The sequence below is a fragment of the Lycorma delicatula genome, chromosome 4 (assembly GCF_047948215.1).
Source record: "Lycorma delicatula isolate Av1 chromosome 4, ASM4794821v1, whole genome shotgun sequence".
In the NCBI taxonomy this organism is placed as follows: domain Eukaryota; kingdom Metazoa; phylum Arthropoda; class Insecta; order Hemiptera; family Fulgoridae; genus Lycorma; species Lycorma delicatula.
Window position 1 is genome coordinate 175,129,930 of NC_134458.1, and position 22,287 is coordinate 175,152,216.

The following is a 22,287-nucleotide window of genomic DNA, read 5'->3' on the forward strand; positions in this document are numbered from 1 at the left end:
ATTTTCTTATTACATCAGTTTATGACTTCATTCAGCTAGAACATGTTCCCAGGACGTCTTTCTCTTTCCTCTCTTCACTCGTTTCTTTCACTTCTCTGCTTTCTCTTAATACATTAGTTTATACCTTTAATGGTGCCTGCATCGGTATTCTATTTTAGTTTAAATCTCACTCTAACGGACCCATGGAGTCTCCAGCCACTCATTGGAACCGACACACCTTCTTCTTTTTCCTGTTTAGCCTCCGGTAACTACCGTTTAGATAATTCTTCAGAGGATGAATGAGGATGATATGTATGAGTGTAAATGAAGTGTTAGTCTTGTACATTCTCAGTTCGACCATTCCTGAGATGTGTGGTTAATTGAAACCCAACCACCAAAGAACACCGGTATCCACGATCTAGTATTCAAATCCATGTAAAAATATCTGGCTTTACTAGGACTTGAACGCTGTAACTTTCGACTTCCAAATCAGCTGATTTGGGAAGACGCGTTAACCACTAGACCAACCCGGTGGGTTGGAACCGACACACCTAGGCGTGCCGGCCCTCACGACCGGAGCTGTCCATCCTGCCCTATCCTGAACCCCTTGAGTGGTCCTCTACATTCTTATCGCGTATTACCGCCGTCGAAAACGCGTTGAATGCCCTCCACCTTTACATTGATAACATTAATATCAATAAACCCGAAAATTCTAATTTTGTTAATACATTTTAGAATTTAGATAATGGTCATACTTACAATTCAATTACATTTACACAAATTCTAGATATTTCTTATAATCATTTTAATACACATAATTTAGAGAGATTCCACGTATATAGTACCCTAAAAAAATCTAATTATTGAACAGAAATCATTTAAAATAGATAAATTATTTAAACACATATTAAATACAAACATAAAGAAATAATAATCGTAACAACTAAAATATAATTTCTGATAACATGGTTTTCCTTTAAATTACATTTTAATCCACTCGAATATCTTTATATTCAGTATACTGTTAACATGCAAAAAGTCATGGCTGTATACGTATTTTAACTTTTGACTTTATTATAATTTTTAACTCCTAATGATGATTTGTAAAACTGAAAGATCTCGAGGACTTAATACTTATTTGCTGGTACGGTGAATATATCTTTTATTAATTACTTTTAATTATTTTAATTAATCAATTATAATGAATTAGACAAAAAGCAAAATATTTACAGTTTTATTGTGCTTTTGTCAAATTTCTCATCTCATTTGTTTTTGTTATCAATAAATTTCAATATATGCGCCCTTCTTCGTTCTACAAAATCTGGTTTATATTAAGTTTCTGCTTATACGTGATGTAATATATCTTCTACTATAGTTGTAATAGTTTCCTTAAATCTTTCCTTTAAGTGATGCAGGTCATATAATTTTTACAATTAAACAATATCTTTAATCTATCATCGATAGAAAATATCAAACAGGATTAAGTCCGGATTTTTGGAGGCCAGAATTTAGAGACTAAAGGCCTAGAGTGTAGAGTTTAGTTTTTGGCCTGTCCATTGATCTGCAAATTTTTTATTCAAACCCTGGCTAAAAAATGCATTAAAATTTGGGATGAACCATCTTTTTGGAATAAAATTCGATGTAAATGTTTGAATTGAGGAAGGTAATAGTCATTTAACATATCAAGATAAACATTTCCTTTAATAGTCTTCGTAAAGGCAAAAGGCCCAATAAATGGTTCTTCATTAATCCACAAGAAACATTAACGTTAGGTGTGTAAAGTCCTTTCTAAAAATGTCGGTTTTCAGAACCCCATATTCGTGTACTAATTGTATATATTAACATATCCATTAAGTTAAAGATAGCTTTATCCTAAAAATTACATAATTTTAAAAATGGTTCGTTTTCATATATTTATTTAAATTTTTAACGCAAATTGGAAAAGTTATTCTGTAGCAGATGGTTTTATTTCTTAAAACAATTGTTGAAGTTTGTGCGCATGTAAGTAAAATATTTTACTTAGACTTTATGAACGATTGTTTTTGGAACTTTTAAGTCTTGGCTGAAACGATCGGTGGATTTGTTATAATTTCTGGTTGCAAGTCTTTAATTCATTTAATACATCTGTTATTTCTGATCTTAAAGGAGATTTCTGTTTAAGAACAGGTCTTGTTTCTTTGAATTGATTGAACCAAAGTCGTGTATTTTTTTCATGTGGTGTTTTTTTTTCTTATATACTCTGAACTGAAATTATTGACTTTAGTTCGGCTTACCACAAAACATAATCTGATCTTTCATGAACAAAAGTCATAGTTAATAAAGAAACACTCGGTAACAATATAGAGAGAATGAAGCAATTGTTAGATGAGTTTTAATTTAGATTTTTGGGTAAAAGGCTTTCAGAGCTACCATCATAATTCCTCAAAATGTCCCTAATGCGTTGATCTGAGTTATTAAAATTCCACCGTTTTTTTTTATGATGACCTGAACGTATATCTTGAACGTTTATCCAGTGTATATGTATATTGTTAAACCTAGCTTCATTCTATAACATTTATCTTAAAAAAGTGCTAAAGCATTTTAAAATAGTTATTATATTTAAAGAAAAAGTGCCGTAATATTACATATTTATTCCATCATTTTTATTAAATTATTTTGTAATTTCATAAAAATAAAGTCCCATGGATAGTATTCAAATACTATGTTAATCAAGTAATTTTTATACTTATACGTTCGTTTGTAGTTTAATTTAATTACCTTCAGTGTAATACACTATAGATCAATATTAAATTATAATTAATTATCTGTTAGTAACGCAGACAGGTAATTAACTGTAATTTAGTCTGTTCAAAGCTGATATTGCATACCAGCACCATATAATTCTGCACTTACTAGTGAACATATTATTAACTCTCGGTCAATTATCACAATTATATTTGTTATTTAAATCCTTCTTTGTAAAATAACTACCAAGTATTTAATAACATATACTACAACTAATTTAAAAAATAATATCAATTTTAATTCTATTCATTTATTTTTTATAAATATTTGTTTTTACAGGCTTTATTGTGTTAAAATAAAACCCAAATCAATTATCAAGAATTAAATTATTATAATTTTGTTGCATCAGAGATAAACATGTTCATAAATATGTAAATACAATCATATCTAAATTTATAACCTAGATGAATATCTAATTACTTTTTTTATTAAATTTCAAATAATTTTCAAAATTGATGAAATTTTAAAACCACATTAATTTATAGATCTGTTGAGATTAATTTAAATTATTTAATACTTTTATATCTTTTATATTATGATAAATCTATTCATACAAAAAGAAAATATGCAATTAGTTTATATATATTTATTTTTAATTTTTAATTTATATTATTAATTTTTATAAATACAAATTTTAGTAATGAATTAAAAAAAGGACATAGAATACCATATCATTCTTTGACTTTTAAAAATATATAAAACTTAACTGAAATTGTTACATCCTAAAATACCTAACACGTATGGTTGAATCTTGGGAGGTAGAGAGGGAAAACCCAAAATGTAGTTACCAGACTGCATATATATAATATTATTTTCATTCTTTCACACAATGGAACAGCAAGTTGAATGTAATTTTTAAATGAATATCTAGGCGGATATATCAATTAATTATTAAACGGGTGTGATAATTTAGCAATTTCATGTTACGTTGAATAGTAATAATGGCTTGTAGTAATAGTTACTATACGGCTATAGCAGCCAATACCTATCAGGAAGCTAGGTTCCCTCCCTACAAAATCTAACTTCAAACACTGAAAAAAAATGAAATAGTATAGAACAGCACAGGTATTTTTTTATTGTTATTATTATTTATAGTATATGTTAATTTATTAATCTGAAAATACTTATTACAATTTAAATACTGATTAATAATTATTTTAATTTTTGTTTACAAAACATTCTTAACTTTCTTTTGGTATAAAACTAATTAACTCTGCAAGTATGATTAAAGTTCTACCTAAAGTTTCTAGCTATAAGTTTCTACCCTAAGTTCTACCTATTAAAGTTTCAACCTAAAGTTTATTTTAACTCTTGTAGTATGACTATAGTTCTATCTTTCTAATATTAATTCAACTTTTTGACGACAATAGTGAATTCGTATTTCTCTAGATTTATTAAACGTCCAATAATAAAATGTCGAATTATCTTGAAATTTAATCACTGATAATATTAATTAAATAATATCGATAGGTATTGCAAATTTATTAAAAAAAAAAGTTTAAATGTTAAATGAGAAAATTAATTTTAACACAGTTTGTGAAAGGTGAGATACAGATAAGCTAAAATAATGACATTAATTCATCGAAAAAATTAAACTTTATTTTTATTAAAATAAAGAAAATATTATGCATGATTTACCAAAATAACAAATTATTCTGGTTTATATGATATATATGATCAGGACATAAAATAAATTTAAAAAATTGGAGAATTTTAATAAAAATAATACGTAGGCAATTCTTGTTGGTGTTAAGGAAAGCCTTAAGTGTCTATGACAACTGAAGTTACCGACAGACATTCAAAGTACGTGTTAATTATAATTATTGCAATGCAGTTTATACAACCGTCTCGCTCTTAACAAGAATAAGAATTTAATAAGAATCTTTCTTAATATTTCTTCAATTTTATCTACGAAAAAATTTTGTTGACTAATCGTAACAAATTTAAAATAATCAAACATCTGAATTATAAGTAATCATTTAACTGCCAAATCTTGCTGAAAATTTAAACGACTTGTAAGTCTTTAGTGTCATATAAACAAAAATCTAAGATGATTATGAAAAAAATGTGAGACGTTTTATTATGGATTTTATTAATTACTTAGTCAATATAACATAAGTTATTTGTTAATATTTCTGTGAATTTTATTACACGTTAAAATTGATTTTTTGTTTATTTTTCAACAACCATCCCCCCAAATCTTCCCTAATCCATCCTAAAAGTTAAGTTTGGAAATTTTTTATTCGGTTATTTATGTCCAACTATTTTATTTGATTTGGCTGAAATTTGTTTTTCTAATAAAAAAGATAATTTAAAAAAAAAACCATTTAGTTGATATCCGTTATAGATTTCTAATATGCTTTTTTGCAACTTTATTGTTAGGATGTTAATTAAACAGGTTACCGTGATTATTCTATTTTAAAATTGTATTAATATGCTTTTTAAATACATAATAAATTATGCTGTGTGGCAACTCTGTTCCTGTTTCATTAGAATAACCAGTATGATTTTAATTTTTATAATATAAATTTCATTTTAACATTCTCCTCTTAAATCACACTCAAAAATAGTTTTTTTTGTGTGTTTTTTTTCTGGTTTTCTTATTTTTCATATTTTACTGCTGTAACGAGTAATTTCTTTTTAATCGTCAAAGGTTACTATTTAAGACCATATTTAATAGATTATTTCTGATCGGTCTCCTACTTTTCCAACTCTCCTTCGTTTTTAAGCTGTGTTGTTTCATTCTCTCTTCTAAACATTTTTTACTACACTTTCTGTCTCCCTTCAGAGTCTTATACCTTCTTTGTGAACATATTTCTGTTCTGTATGTTTCAGTCCTGCAACTCCGAGATATTCATTGATTTATTTGAATCTTGTGACATTAGTTTTGTTTCCATTATATTTGTTAAAAATCATGTTGTTTATTCTGTTGAGACTCAGTAGTTAAAGACTCCATTAAGGACTAGTTTTCGTTTCCGTATAGCGTTTGTGAGTATTTCTAATCTGAGATAGAGTTCATAGTTTTTTCTTCCAACCCAAATCAGTTTTCCTTGGTCCAAGTACCTTTCTTTTTCTAATTTTTATTTTATCTATTCTCACTGATTAGTGTTATGCATTCTGCACCACACAGGACTTTAGTTTGGATTAATATAGGGAAGTATCTAATCTTACATATCACAGATGTTCATTATTTGTTGTATACACTCTTTGTCAAGGCGCAGCAGGCTTTCTTATTATACTGATCCATACGTTATTTGCATCTTTATCTAATCCATTTCATTGAATGATATCGCTTAGGTGCTTCAATATCTCTGTTTTCTTGATTTTTCACAATTTTGATTCTAGATATCTAGTTGGAAGCTTGTTTTATGTTTATATATTCCGTTTTTTTTTTCCGAAATATATCTGTAGTCCTGTTTCTTCCGCTCTCTCCTTCAGGATTGTTCTTCTGTTGTTTTTATATCGTCTGATAAGAATAGAATATCATTTGCAAACAATAAGAAATTTATGTTCAAATTCTCTTTTGCACAACCAAGTTTGAATTTTTAACTCCGTTTTCTTAGAAAATTTAATTCCATTCTCTAAGATTTCATTAGAAATAATTTGTAATAATTCGTCTTCTTGTCAATCTCCTTGATTTCAAAATGTTACGAGATTTTTCCTTTGAATTTGCCTTCCGAATTTACGATAATGTTTGCTTTACGATATTTGGTATTTTTTTATCTCCATCGAACTCTTGGAGTATATTGAATAATAATCTGTTAATAGAGTTACACATAGGCTTTCTTGAAATTTATAAAGGTGATTATTATACTCTTGCTTGCTAGATTATTTTTTCTGATTAAAATTTTTGAGGTTAAGATCTGTTCGACGTGTGATCTACCTTTCCTAACCCCCTTCCCTTGATATTCTCCTAGTCGTCTATCTACTTTTCCAATTCGTTGAAAGATCTTCCAAAAAACTTTGTATCAAAAATAATTTAGTAAGAATAAATTTTTATTTATCAAAACATTTTGTAATTTCTTATCTTATTATGTTCATCTGTTTTATTATTTAACTCGCTACTATCTGACGCACTTTAATACCTTTGATTTTTTTCAGCCAGATAGATAAATCCATATAATCTATTAGTTGAAGTTAATTTTAAGACAAAATTTTTAAAATAACAGTGAAAAAGAAATAAGTGGACAAGATGAGAGATAAGGAAATATTAAGATAAAGATAACAGGAAATTAGGAGAATTTGATGAAGATTATGAAATTAAAAAAAAGTAGCAATGTAACTTATCTGGAGAATATTTTTCTTAGAAATTTTCTTCAGCGAATCACCATAGAGGAGAAAAGTGGAAGGAAAAAAAGGAGGAGGAGGAGGAAGAAGAAGAAATAGAGGATTCTTTTAGACATTGGAAGGAAAGAAATTGTGTATAGCTTTTGCAAAAAAAAATGAAATAAAAGAACTGAAGAAGTTTCCACGCATTGTAAAATAAAGAATATTCGGTCGAAAGCTGTGACGTAATGACGCAGATGGTTATTGATAGTCTTTTCGTGCAGTAGCTTTATGGTTCGAGGGTTGACCGAACTAATTACATTTTAGAGATAACGGCTATTCATTATTATCCCCGGGCTTCAATTTACTGTTTGATTTTAACGACAAATACATCACGGCCTGGATGATCCAAGAATATAACAACCTACTGGTAAACCCATTACATGAACAAGGAAGGCAGTCGCCTACGGGCCCCGAATCAATTAAGCTGCACTAGATATCTGGAAACTTTAGGAATATCGTCCGAATCGATTAATCAATCTTATTTATTTCTGGTTTCGGTCAATAATATGATAAAAGTAACAGTAGCGAATCATAAAACTTTTATATCATTGCATTACAATTCACTGTTTCTTGTGTAATGCAAGTAAGCTTGTTATTTAAAGCTCATATATGTAAAGCTCAAGTGTTTTAACATTTGTTAATACAAATTTAAATAATAAGATTATTTAAATTTATCCGCAAATATTTATTATATATTAAAATCTTGAGTTCATTGTACTCTTGACTTACATGTTTGAAAAGAATTTAAAGAAGTTCTAATTTAATATAAAATACTTTACGATTCAAATATGCCGATCTCCATGGTGGAGTGGTAATGACTTGACCTTTCATCCGGAGGCCCCGTGTTTGAATCCCGGACAGGCATAGCAGTTTTTAATACGCTATTAAATTCCATTTCCATATCCCATGCACAAGCTTTCAACCTTATGAGGTGAAATTATTATATTATATATATATATATACATAATACGGTGTTTAGCTTATTTATGGAATTTTGAATTAGTTTATGTGATATAATTTTATAGTGGAAACAACAAAATATGAAATATATTATTGTTTTTAGAAACCAATAATAATAAGTATTATACATTAGTATGCACAGCCAAATTATTTGACCGGTCAAATTATGGCCGATTTCTTGAAAATTAGGAACGTATTCTTAATTGTATAAAATTACATGTTATTAAATTAGAATATTAAAATAACATTTTTAAATAATTTATCCTACTTCTCACAAGTTAACTCTGACACATTAAAGTGTTGCTTTCTTTTTGAATCCATACCTGTTATACGTGTTTTAAATCGATACCTATTGGGCCACAATAAATAGTTTCACTTATTGGAATCTCTTTTCTATTTTTTGCAGTTCTTTTTCATTTTTGGGTGTGTGTTCTTCTTGCCTTTGTCGGTCCATATCTTTCTTTTTTTTCCTCTGAAATTCTTCACTTGTATTGAGATTTGTCAGAACTTGTTCCTGTCTGTGATCTCATATGTTTGTTTGTTTGTTTTAGGTCTTTTATTACCTGTTTCAACCTGTAGTTATTCATTATTTCTGTTAGTTTCTCCATTAGTCTGTTTTCGTCTATTCTCATCCAGTGTCCATAGAAGGCAGGTTTGCGTTTCATAATCGCGTCCGAAAGTTTGTCTACCTTTCGGTAATTTTATTAAATTTTTTCCTAGTTTCCAACCATCTTTTAGTACTATTCTTATTATTCCATTAACCTTCTCTTGAACGTCTTTCAAATTTTAAATGAAGTTGAGTTTAATCTCGTTAAATTCATCGGCAGCGGATTTAATTTGTTATTGCCGCCGTTATATTTTTCCATTCATTAAAAGCAATTAGTATTTTCTAGAGCAATTATTTCAAAATTTTCATTTCACTTATGCAGTTGTTTTCATTCAATCGTTTCATTTTCAGATCTCTTACAATTTTCTTTTAGAGGTGTTATTCTTCAATATTATTTCTCCCCGTTAAATCTTATGCCTGCCACTTTAAAACGGTTTGCAAATAGTAGTAAATTTATTAACATAAATCCAAGGTATAGAGTTCATGTTTACATATTTTTAACACATTCAGATTCGTTGATCGAATTTTTTTTTCACAGAAATATGAGAAAGTTTTTTTTAATGAGATATAATTTTTCTTTTTTTTTTAAGAATATATCACTACCCACGTCGATGGTTTAAGTGCGGGTGTAGATATTTCTTCTTTGTTATTCACAGTGTAACCATGCCAAACGTGTTTACCGATCTTAACTCGTTAAGATCTGTAAACATGTTTAGCACTATAAAATTTAAAATAGAGTGAGATATGAAATTATATAATACAGTAATGAATTATTTCATTTAATGGAAAAGTACAGAAGAAAAGGAGATTTGTACTTTTAAGTAACACTTATACGTGAACATTAATTTATGTTAATCATATGGATATTTATTCGGGACTAAAAATTATTTCGTGATAACGGAGGTTGTCTAAACGTGATTATAACACGGTATGAAATCCGATGTTATATGTTTTTATTTTTATATTTTAAATACTTCTGTCACCATGGAAATAGAAATATAATGAAGTAAAATAACTAATTCATTTTTCTTTAATTAATATTTTAAAAATATTTAATAATCATACTGCAATAATTAGTAATAGTTATTACTATTATAATTTTGTAATTTAGATTTTTTTAAAAGTATTTGTAAAGTCTGTGTACTTCTTTATCGTTCCCTCTTTTTTTTTTGTACATAACGTCTTCTTTCATTATTCATTTTCCTTCTTCCTTTCTTATAGTTTTTCAATTTTTTTTATATCCTTAAGAAGAGGTGAATCTAAGGCAATCATCAACGGGAACGAGGTCAGCGCCCGAAAATTGAACGACTTTATACATGCGAAAGTTTCTCACAACCATTAGGATTACGAACGTGTCCGGGGTCCAGGGGGCGGAACCTCCTGGCTACATATTTAGGTTAGCGAAATGAGCCCTGACTGGCTAATACACACACACACACACATATATATATATATATATATATATATATATATATATATATGTGAAAACATATACATATATATGCTTTCTGAAGAGGCCAACCGTGTTTGCCGACGAATTCTGGTTGAGAAAGCCAAGTCGGATCGGGTGGTGGTGGGATTTTTTATAGCGCTACAATATATATATATACATATTTATGTATGTATATATATACATATTTATGTATATATATATATACATATTTATGTATATATATATATACATATTTATGTATATGTATATATATATATATACAGGATGTATAAAAAAAGGAAAAGAATAATATCGGGGTTTCAGAGCTATTTAGTATCTCTTAATTTTAACTTAAGAGGCCACCGAAAACATTTTTTGTCACTGGGACTGTGCTGACGAATCCACCAGTCGGGGAAAACGTCATTCGACTCATCTCGTATAGAGTTATGCCGTTGAGAGGCGCACTCTCTGGTTGTCAAATAAAATTCTCTTGTTTATCTTTTGATTGAAGAGAGATCTGAGTACACAGCTTATCCGAATAAGCGATTCTTGTTACGCTTACCTCAGCGAAAAAGAACGGGCCATTAACTTGCCGTCTGGATATCGCATAGAAAACATTTAATTTCGATTTTTAATGCGAAAGATTCTTCTTTCGCATTGCAGGAGTTAACGGGGATATTCTGGACCCCGCCCCCCCAGATGCAGTCATTATTTGTGTTAAATTTTCCTCTAAGATGAAATTTTAACTATCAAGAACGACGTATTCCTTGTGGTGCAACATTTCGATTGATTCAATTGATATTTGACACTCACAGCGCATTTGGTAGGCTTCAAAGCCAATAAAAGTATGGTAGAATGAATACTTTAGCTTTCTTAAAAAATTCCATACTGTCATCACCGGCATTGCTAGTTCGCGACCGGCCTTCCTAATAAAAGCTTTTAGGATTACATAGGAAAGACTTCTTGAAACATTCAACATTTTCTTCAGACGCCCTTGATTACTCCGTACTCTTCCCAAAACACAGACATCTGGTCGTTTCAAATCGACTATGACCACAAATGTATTGGAACTTTCTACGGAATGCACGGTCCGTAGATTCACATTAGCAAACTGCAAAACATGAAGGTTTTCTGTTCAGGATTCTTGCCATCTTTGCTAGCGGCGCTATCTAGCGGAAAAATAGGAATCGATCTATCGTCATAAGATCCTTTTTGCTCTTTGATTCTAGCCGTAAATCAATACTGTACACCTCATCCAAGAAGAGATATTGTAACAAACGTTATATTAAACGTAAAAAAAAACGTCCTTTTGTTCATAAACAGGGTGATTTATGCAGCGATACCGGCGCTTTCTAAGCTCATTTTTCAAACGAAAATAATTAAAAAAGCTCATATAAACATGGGTCCGGAAACGCTTCGGTAGTGAGTTACAGCTAGCAAAATATTTCGCCCTGATTTCTGGGCAAAGAGTGAAATAAGACTATACTGAAATTCTAGTAACCGAAATTAAGGATTAAACTTGATGTTTTATGGGTTTTGACCTGAAAAATTGAATAAAATAGATTCCAGAACCATATCTTCAGTAGTTTTCATAATATCTGACGTAAAACAGAAAGATGTGTTGTCTAAAACCAGGTTTTTTTTACGTTTGTAACACAAAATCTTTGATAAATGACTAATAAATGCGTAAAATTTATTAGAAAAACTTGTAAAGAATTTAACACTGAGAAAATTGACGTAAAGTAGCCCAATTTTCCGTAATTTGGATTCTAAAATTTCAGTACGGTTTTATTTCACTCTTTGCCCAGGAATCGGATCGAAATCTTTTGCTAGCCATAACTCGCTAACGGAGGATTTCCAAACCCAGGTAAACGTTTTTCCTTATTTTCCCTAGTAGAATGAGCTCAGATATCACCGGTAACAGTAAGTGATTCGTCATGTATATGTATATATATATATATATATATAAAAGGAAGACCATTTGTTTATGTAATAGATTCTGGTTTACGTAAGATGTATTTAGGGGGAAAAAATTAGTTTTCACTAGATACATAGTTTATTTTTCTTTTAGCGATCGAAACTCGTAAGAATTACGCATGCATTATCCCTGAGTTCTTTTTTTTTTTAAATTCTTTCCTTTCTTCAGTCCATCTACTATATTTCTTTATTTTTCTCTCTGGAAATTTAGATTCATCCACTAATTTTCTGAAAGATTTTTTGCTGTTTGGCAACTCTGTTCCTGTTTCATTAGAATAACCAGTATGATTTTAATTTTTATAATATAAATTTAATTTTAACATTCTCCTCTTAAATCACACTCAAAAATAGTTTTTTTTGTGTGTTTTTTTTCTGGTTTTCTTATTTTTCATATTTTACTGCTGTAACGAGTAATTTCTTTTGAATCGTCAAAGGTTACTATTTAAGACCATATTTAATAGATTATTTCTGGTCGGTCTCCAACTTTTCCAACTCTCCTTCGTTTTTAAGCTGTGTTGTTTCATTCTCTCTTCTAAACATTTTTTACTACACTTTCTGTCTCCCTTCAGAGTCTTATACCTTCTTTGTGAACATATTTCTGTTCTGTATGTTTCAGTCCTGCAACTCCGAGATATTCATTGATTTATTTGAATCTTGTGACATTAGTTTTGTTTCCATTATATTTGTTAAAAATCATGTTGTTTAGTCTGTTGAGACTCAGTCGTTAAATCTCCATTAAAGACTAGTTTTCGTTTCCTTATAGAGTTTGTGAGTTTTTCTAACCTGAGATAGAGTTCATAGTTTTATCTTCCAACCCAAATCCGTTTTCCTTGGTCCAACTACCTTTCTTTTTCTAATTTCTATTTTATCTATTCTCACTGATTAGTATTATGCATTCTGCACCACACAGGACTTTAGTTTGGATTAATATAGGGTAGTATCTAATCTTACATATCACAGATATTCATTATTTGTTGTATACACTCTTTGTCAAGGCGCAGCAGGCTTTCTTATTATACTGATCCATACGTTATTTGCATCTTTATCTAATCCATTTCATTGAATGATATCGCTTAGGTGCTTCAATATCTCTGTTTTCTTGATTTTTCACAATTTTGATTCTAGATATGTAGTTGGAAGCTTGTTTTATGTTTATATATTCCATTTTTTTTTTCAAAATATATCTGTAGTCCTGTTTCTTCCGCTCTCTCCTTCAGGATTGTTCTTCTGTTGTTTTTATATCGTCTGATAAGAATAGAATATCATTTGCAAACAATAAGAAATTTATGTTCAAATTCTCTTTTGCACAACCAAGTTTGAATTTTTAACTCCGTTTTCTTAGAAAATTTAATTCCATTCTCTAAGATTTCATTAGAAATAATTTGTAATAATTCGTCTTCTTGTCAATCTCCTTGATTTCAAAATGTTACGAGATTTTTCCTTCCGAATTTACGATAATGTTTGTTTTTCGATATTTGGTATTTTCTTATCTCCATCGAACTCTTGGAGTATATTGAGTAATAATCTGAAATTTATAAAGGTGATTATTATACTCTTGCTTGCTAGATTATTTTTTCTGATTAAAATTTTTGAGGTTAACATCCGTTCGACGTGTGATCTACCTTTCCTAACCCCCTTCCCTTGATATTCTCCTAGTCGTCTATCTACTTTTCCAATTCGTTGAAAGATCTTCCAAAAAACTTAGTATCAAAAATAATTTAGTAAGAATAAATTTTTATTTATTAAAACATTTTGTAATTTCTTATATTATTATGTTCATCTGTTTTATTATTTAACTCGCTACTATCTGACGCACTTTAATACCTTTGATTTTTTTTCAGCCAGATAGATAAATCCATATAATCTATTAGTTGAAGTTAATTTTAAGACAAAATGTTTTAAAATAACAGTGAAAAAGAAATAAGTGGACAAGATGAGAGATAAGGAAATATTAAGATAAAGATAACAGGAAATTAGGAGAATTTGATGAAGATTATGAAATTTAAAAAAAGTAGCAATGTAACTTATCTGGAGAATATTTTTCTTAGAAATTTTCTTCAGCCAATCACCATAGAGGAGAAAAGTGGAAGGAAGAAAAGGAGGAGGAGGAGGAAGAAGAAGAAATAGAGGATTCTTTTAGACATTAGAAGGAAAGAAATTGTATAGCTTTTGCAAATAAAATGAAATAAAAGAAACTGAAGAAGTTTTTCACGCATTGTAAAATAAAGAATATTCGGTCGAAAGCTGTGACGTAATGACGCAGATGGTTATTGACAGTCTTTTCGAGCAGGAGCTTTATGGTTCGAGGGTTGACCGAACTAATTACTTTTTAGAGATAACGGCTATTCATTATTATCCCCGGGCTTCAATTTACTGTTTGATTTTAACGACAAATACATCACGGCCTGGATGATCCAAGAATATAACAACCTACTGGTAAACCCATTACATGAACAAGGAAGGCAGTCGCCTACGGGCCCCGAATCAATTAAGCTGCACTAGATATCTGGAAACTTTAGGAATATCGTCCGAATTGATTAATCAATCTTATTTATTTCTAGTTTCGGTCAATAATATGATAAAAGTAACAGTAGCGAATCATAAAACTTTTACATCATTGCATTACAATTCACTGTTTCTTGTGTAATGCAAGTAAGCTTGTTATTTAAAGCTCATATATGTAAAGCTCAAGTGTTTTAACATTTGTTAATACAAATTTAAATAATAAGATTATTTAAATTTATCCGCAAATATTTATTATATATTAAAATCTTGAGTTCATTGTACTCTTGACTTACATGTTTGAAACGAATTTAAAGAAGTTCTAATTTAATATAAAATACTTTACGATTCAAATATGCCGATCTCCATGGTGGAGTGGTAATGACTTGACCTTTCATCCGGAGGCCCCGTGTTTGAATCCCGGACAGGCATAGCAGTTTTTAATACGCTATTAAATTCCATTTCCATATCCCATGCACAAGCTTTCAACCTTATGAGGTGAAATTATTATATTATATATATATATATATATATATATACATAATACGGTGTTTAGCTTATTTATGGAATTTTGAATTAGTTTATGTGATATAAATTTATAGTGGAAACAACAAAATATGAAATATATTATTGTTTTTAGAAACCAATAATAATAAGTATTATACATTAGTATGCACAGCCAAATTATTTGACCGGTCAAATTATGACCTATTTCTTGAAAATTAGGAACGTATTCTTAATTGTATAAAATTACATGTTATTAAATTAGAATATTAAAATAACATTTTTAAATAATTTATCCTACTTCTCACAAGTTAACTCTGGCACATTAAAGTGTTGCTTTCTTTTTGAATCCATACCTGTTATACCTGTTTTAAATCGATACCTATTGGGCCACAATAAATAGTTTCACTTATTGGAATCTCTTTTCTATTTTTTGCAGTTCTTTTTCATTTTTGGGTGTGTGTTCTTCTTGCCTTTGTTGGTCCATATCTTTCTTTTTTTTCCTCTGGAATTCTTCACTTGTATTGAGATTTATCAGAACTTGTTCCTGTCTGTGATCTCATATGTTTCTTTGTTTGTTTTAGGTCTTTTATTACCTGTTTCAACCATTTTGTAGTTATTCATTATTTCTGTTATTTTCTCCATTAGTCTGTTTTCGTCTATTCTCATCCAGTGTCCATAGAAGGCAGGTTTGCGTTTCATAATCGCGTCCGAAAGTTTGTCTACCTTTCGGTAATTTTTTTTAATTTTTTCCTAGTTTCCAACCATCTTTTAGTACTATTCTTATTATTTTTTTTTCAGTTTTTTTCTCCCTTGTGTATGGATAGTAATTCTTATTACGTGGTTGGACCACGTATACAACCTCGGCTCTTACCACTGTTGTGTATTTCCTTAATTTTCGCATGATCTTGAGATTCATTTCTTACTTTTATATATATATTCTTGGTCATTACATAAGTAAATCTTTTGATACTGATATTAATGGCTTCTTTATGTAGTCCATTTGGTTTCGTTTTCTTTTCCTCTTGATTTTACCATATCTTCTGCTCAAATGTTTAATTTTTATGTTTAATATGAACCCTGTTTTTTTGAAAGATATTCGTAGCCTCAGTAATCTATATTATTCAAAGATCAATTTTTTCTTTTAGTTGTATTATTTTTTATGTAATATTATTGTTTATAAATTTATATTTTTTTATTAATTTTATATTAACTGTGAATTTTTTGTTTCTATTGTTGCAGTTGACATTTGATACATTCACGGTTGGGAAATTTGTATCATTTACTTCAGACGGATGTCCAGATGGGCATATGAGTATTAGAGAAGGTGACAGACCAAGTACTGGAGGACAGTGGTGTGGCAGTGCCTGGGGATATACAGTATATTATAGTGAGGGTCGGTCCCTTAACCTTACTCTTCAGCTGATCAGATTATCTGAACAGGTATTTATTATTTATTATACTATATAGATTTTCTTACTGTCTTTAGTATTGGTTAAATTTATCTTCATATAATTTTTTTTATAGAAATATGAAATGGGTTGGGGAAAAAGTTTCTTCGTGTTTTAAAAAAAGTTGTAAAAGTAAAACAAGGTGTTTTTATATTTCAGATGAAGTTTATTAAATATATGCTGTTCTGATCAACCACTTTCTGCCACTATTGAGGTAAAATAATAATTCTGAAGGTAGAATTTCTGTGTTTTCTAGACAAAAAACTATGATAAGTGAGTTTTGCCTCTTTTGAAGCCAAATTTGTACCATTAAAAACGTTCTGACTTTCAAGATCATGACTATACGGTAGATGCATCAAAATTTTCCAGCTAAGCTCTCAAAATTTAATAATGTGTGGGTTCTGGCGTCGTCGTGATGAAAGACGACACCTTTCCTGTTGATCGATTCTAGTCGCTTTATTTGAGTAGCTCGGCGTAATCATTCCATTTGATGACAGTTGATATTATTCAGTTGTTTGACCGGACGGCAGTAGCTTATAGTGAACAATTCCTTTCCGATCCTAACAAATATCGAGTATCATTTTTCTTGGCTTCAATCCAGGCTTTATCACCGTTTCCGTAGCTTTCCCTGGCTTCAAGCACGATCTTTTCTGTAGAATACTCTATTTCGTTATCTACTGTCATCCCTTATGATGAACCGTTACAAAAATCGTTCTATTTCATTACGTTTTAGGAACGATTCGGGCAGATGAAAATTCGATCCAATAAACTTTTCATTTTGCAATCACCCGACAACCGTACAACGAACGTTTTTGTATCCTTCTTTTAAAAGGTTTAAAACTGTTTTGTGGTTGATTGTAGTTCGTTATTGATATAATAACAGTAAATGTGTTAATTTTTTCATGATTTCATCGGCTTTTTCAATCACCGGTATATCAGAGCGAGATTTATTATTGATATTGAAATTTCCAGATTGACAACTCTGGAACTAGCTTTGTGTCGGATGTACTGATACTTATGTACTTAAACATAAAAAAATCTTTAGCAACTTGAGTTGCATTTTTTTCTTATGGTCATGTAATTTCAAAATTTATCGAAATTCTTCCTTATTTTCTTTCATTTTCAAGACGCAATAAATTTTAAATAAGTTAATTAATATAATCATAGCCTTTTTAAAACACTCGGTGATATTATATGTCATCTTTCAAAAATATGAAAGTGTTGCTAGATTTTATTAATATTATCAGAGTTCTGCGATTCTAATGCTCTATTGGGAGAGTATGTCTCAGCCTTTCATCCGGAGATCTGTTCGAATTCCAATCAGGCAGGGCGCTTTTCATACCCTACAAAATTCCGTTTCTATCTCCCACAAGCTTCAAGCTTATGTGGTGAGATCATCATAGCAAAAAAAAAAAAAAAATTAGACGTTTTTCTATTACTCACAATATATAACCTATTCTGATTTATAACTTAAATTATATAACTCCAGTTCTAGTTAATATATTTCAAAACTTTGTGCGTAATTTTTTAATTATTTTAACTACTGATTGAAAATAATCCCATTCAATTGATATATCTAATTATAATTAAGAATTAATTAATAAAAAATGGTTATTTTTTTCAATTTTAAAATAACAGATTTAAAATTTAGTATTCAGGGTTCAGGTCAGCGCAACCTATTTAAGACCTTACCTTCCATAAACAAGGTTGACAAATCGAGATCTAACTGCCTTAAATAATGGTAAAATTTGGAAGATTTATATTTCTTGGTTCCATTTTTGCCACTATTATTTTCTGGGTTTTATTTTTTTTTCTTGATCAAGCTCTATTGTTGCTGCAGCAGCATAAAGCTATAAAATAAAAGTATAGCGATCGAACAAAAGTTTGGCTACCGGTTTTTTTACTGTTGCAAACAGTATCAAAATCACCCCGTAGTCCAAAAATTAATAAAAATTTCCATAAGATTTATATACGTACATACGCGTGTTCGTGTGTTGGCCTGTATTAATATCTCCGGACTGGCTCAACATAATTTCATTGAAAGTGGATCATATCATTTCTATACATAGAGTATTTATAGAACTGAATTTTGAATAAGATTTAAAAATGGAGAGGGGAGTTTGTACTAATTTTACTTTTTTAGGTTTTGTACTGTGACAATAAAAATTAAGTTTTAGTACAGTTAAAGAACATATTAACTTATTTAAAATGAAAGTTTTAAATCGAAGGGAGTTAGGAATGGGGTATTCAACATTATTTTTAAACTTTTTTTGATTTCTTAAAAACCGATTAACCAAAAAAAAAAAATTGGAATTACCTGTATTTACATCTGCTTTGGCCTGATTTTCTATTTTTTCGGAAAAAGGGGCTTTGCAGTACCTTTATTTATTTTTTTTTCTTTTAAAACAATCTATCAATTCATTTAGCCTTGTTGATTAACATCCCACCAAACAGGAAAGATTTATTGAGGCAATAAATAAATAAATAAATTTTTAACCCTAAAAAATCACAGGTCAAATGGGTTCTGCATTTAAACTATCAATTTTTTTAATTTAATTTCCAAGGTTAAAAATCTAACTGCATGAAGTATTAATGTAGAAAATTGGAAACATTTTAAAAACAAAAGGGTCAAGTAGGACTCAATTTTTTTTATTAATGATTTTTTTAATTTTTGATTTTCAAAAATACTTCATTTGATCAAGATAAAAACGTCATTTTACCAAATCAGACCTGTTTTTTTATACTGAATATTTTTATATTTTTTCGCAATTGTATTCTAAATACTGTATAATTAAGTCATTTATATTTGAAAATGCTTCGTATTTCAAATTAAAAATTGTCAATAGCAAAGCTACTAAATTTATTCAACCCATTGCCGCCTTTTTCACTTTCTCTATAAATTCCAATAATACAGTAAACATTAAATTTTTAATTACACGGATTTAATTACTTCAATCTAATCATGTTTATTTATAATTAGACTCATAACAATTCGTTAATTCTAAACAATTTGTATGGTAAATCGTTTATTTTCATACGTTTTAATCTGTGAATAATATTTTTAACATCGCATAAGAGGTTGATTATTAATAGATGATCATGTGTTAATAAATTTTTAAAATAGTTTTCTCTTTATGGGATAATTTCTCCTTTATTGCTGGAATTTATGATTTTTATATAATATTGGGTTCAACAATATAACACGGGGTCAGTGGTGAACAGACTGAAATATCTCCAAGTTAAATGAGACGCCATTCATTTTGTTGTATCATGGACGTCCAAAGAGACTCTAATAAAATGTTACAGGCAGTCCTCAATTTTGGGACATAATTCTTACTGAAATTCCCATTCGATATCTTTCAGGGTGATGTACTTCACTGATGAAATAATATTTACCGTTTCAAATGAACAAATAGTTAATATATTTTATGAAACTTAATTAGAATTTTACTTTGAAGGGGAGCTACAATTTATTTCCAAATAGCCAAAACAATAAACGATGTTTAATTTTAAGTTATTTTCGTTTCATGTGCATCACTTCTCCAAATTAAAACATTCATTTTAGACAGACTATTTTAGATACGTTCCCAAATAGTTTCTTTATTTAAGATAGAGAATATGTTTGCCGTTTAATTTTAGATTTAGGCTTTTTTTTTTAAGTAAAAGTTATAGGTGTGTACTACTTATCTTCATTGATTTTTAAGTTTGGAAAGGCTAGTCGATGATATATTTGTTGCAAATACTGTTGCGCAGTGTGCAAACATCGCCATCATTACTGATTCATGATCGAAGAGAATGACTGAACTGATGTAGAATAAAATAAAGGACTAAATACCCACCTTGCTTAACATAATTTATATTGAAAGAAAATTTTATTTTGAAAAAAAAACGATTGGAAAAATAAAGTTTTAAAATAAATATATTTTTAATCAATTTATCTTAAACAATAAACTTAGAGGCTAAAATTTTCCAAACATCTGCTTAACATCTAAGAGTATGTATAAAGTATATTGCCTATTTTCAAACCGTTTGTTGTTTCTGATTGAAGACATAATTTATCTTGGCACCATATATATATATATAAATCAACACAGTCAAATAAATTCACCTTATGTGTTATAATTGCTCCGTGTACATAAAAAAAAACGTTCCTTGCTACCATTGAAATCTGCGGAGTGTAATTATTATAAGTACATTATATGTTTACAGTAGAAAACAGAAACCAGTACATAGGAGGAGTCCAGAATGAAACCAAATTAATTAAAATCAAGTCTACAAACTTTGAAGATAGAAATTAAGTAAGAAAATTATTGAAGAGGATGCGAAAGAAAAAGAAAATTGACTAAAAATAATATCCAATGGACAAAAGAAAGAGGGTAGAAAATTCAAAAGCCCAAGAAAATATTTGTTAATTTAGGTCATACGTAGCCACAGTAACAAAAAATCATTTAGGTATTGGGTCACGTAATGAAGCTGATTCATTATTGATGGAAATAGTAATAGTTGTGGGTTTCTCCTTCTCCTTCTAAAAATGTAATTTCTTCGTTTAATATTAATATATATTACATATTGAATTTTTCCGCTGCAGATTATTTCCTGTAGAATTATATCCGTTTTTTTCCAGAATTATATGGAATTAAACATTTTTCTCTTTGCCGTTTTCAATTTGTCACTTGAAGATATGTAAGTGTAATCTAAAGTAAATTATAAAACACAGTATCCATATAAGATCACTGCAACTTATAATAATAATAATTTGAATATTGTAGATGTTATAGGCGTGTTTTATTTAATTTTAGTATTCAGAAGGATTCACAGATTGCGTTCTTGATCATTTGGAAGTGACTTGTGGCGCTACCTTGTAGCCAAAACAGAAAGACTTCTATTATACGTAATAATACTGTAGTGTAATAAGGAAGACTCCTTTTTACACTCGGTAGTAGCCATTATTATTAAAGTGGTTCATAGAAATGAAATCCGATACAGCGGTAGAACATAAGTTTAGAACGCGATATAACTAATATATCACCATCGATATGGCTTATTATTCATCCACAGTATTAAAAATTGAAAACCACTCTAGTGTTGAACACAAAAAGATAACGGGAGGCCAAGTATAACTGGCAAAAATTCGAACGAGGGCAACAAACAGACCGTACAATTCAATAAAATAATAAACGCATAAATTAAACATTCCTCGCTGAACTCTTCACTATGTTTTCAGGAAACATTTTAAAATGCGCCCTTACACACATAAATTTTACTTTATCACATAAGAAGAAAGAGTGCTCATAAGAACTTTGCTATTAATAAGTTTCATCGTTTTGAAAATAATGACAATTATCGTAATGGAATTGTTTTCCAGACTTTTCATTTATCTCATTTTTTATTTATCTGGAAAGATAAGTAAAAAACCGTCAGAGTCTAAGGCTTGGAAAACCCGAATTTTAATCCTGAACACTTTAGAGACAGTGCAAAAGTTATTGTCTGTTCAATAAATGACATAGGGGGTCAGCCCTTCTTTCTTTCATAAAGAAATTGAGACAGAAAACATTTATCATAATATTGAAAACTTTTACTATTTACAACTTAAGAAAATGGTGCTCCACCTTATCGGGCTACATTATCCCTATTGAATTTTTAAATAACAAATTTCCTAATCGATGAATCGGTTGTGATGGTCTAACAGCCTAGCCACAGAGGTCATTAAACTTAATCGCCATGCGATTTCTTTAAGTGAGGTTTCACCAAAGATTGTATCT

The 22,287-nt window shown here is 29.4% G+C and overlaps 1 protein-coding gene across 1 annotated transcript in view; it reads left to right on the forward strand.

Moving 5' to 3' along the window:
• Nucleotides 1-22,287, forward strand: part of LOC142322980 (uncharacterized) — a 410,052-nt gene that overhangs the window by 274,639 nt on the left and 113,126 nt on the right. Inside the window, exon 4 of the mRNA XM_075362075.1 lies at nt 16,317-16,517. Coding sequence (XP_075218190.1) covers nt 16,317-16,517 — 201 coding nt within the window. The remainder of the gene's footprint in view (nt 1-16,316; nt 16,518-22,287) is intronic.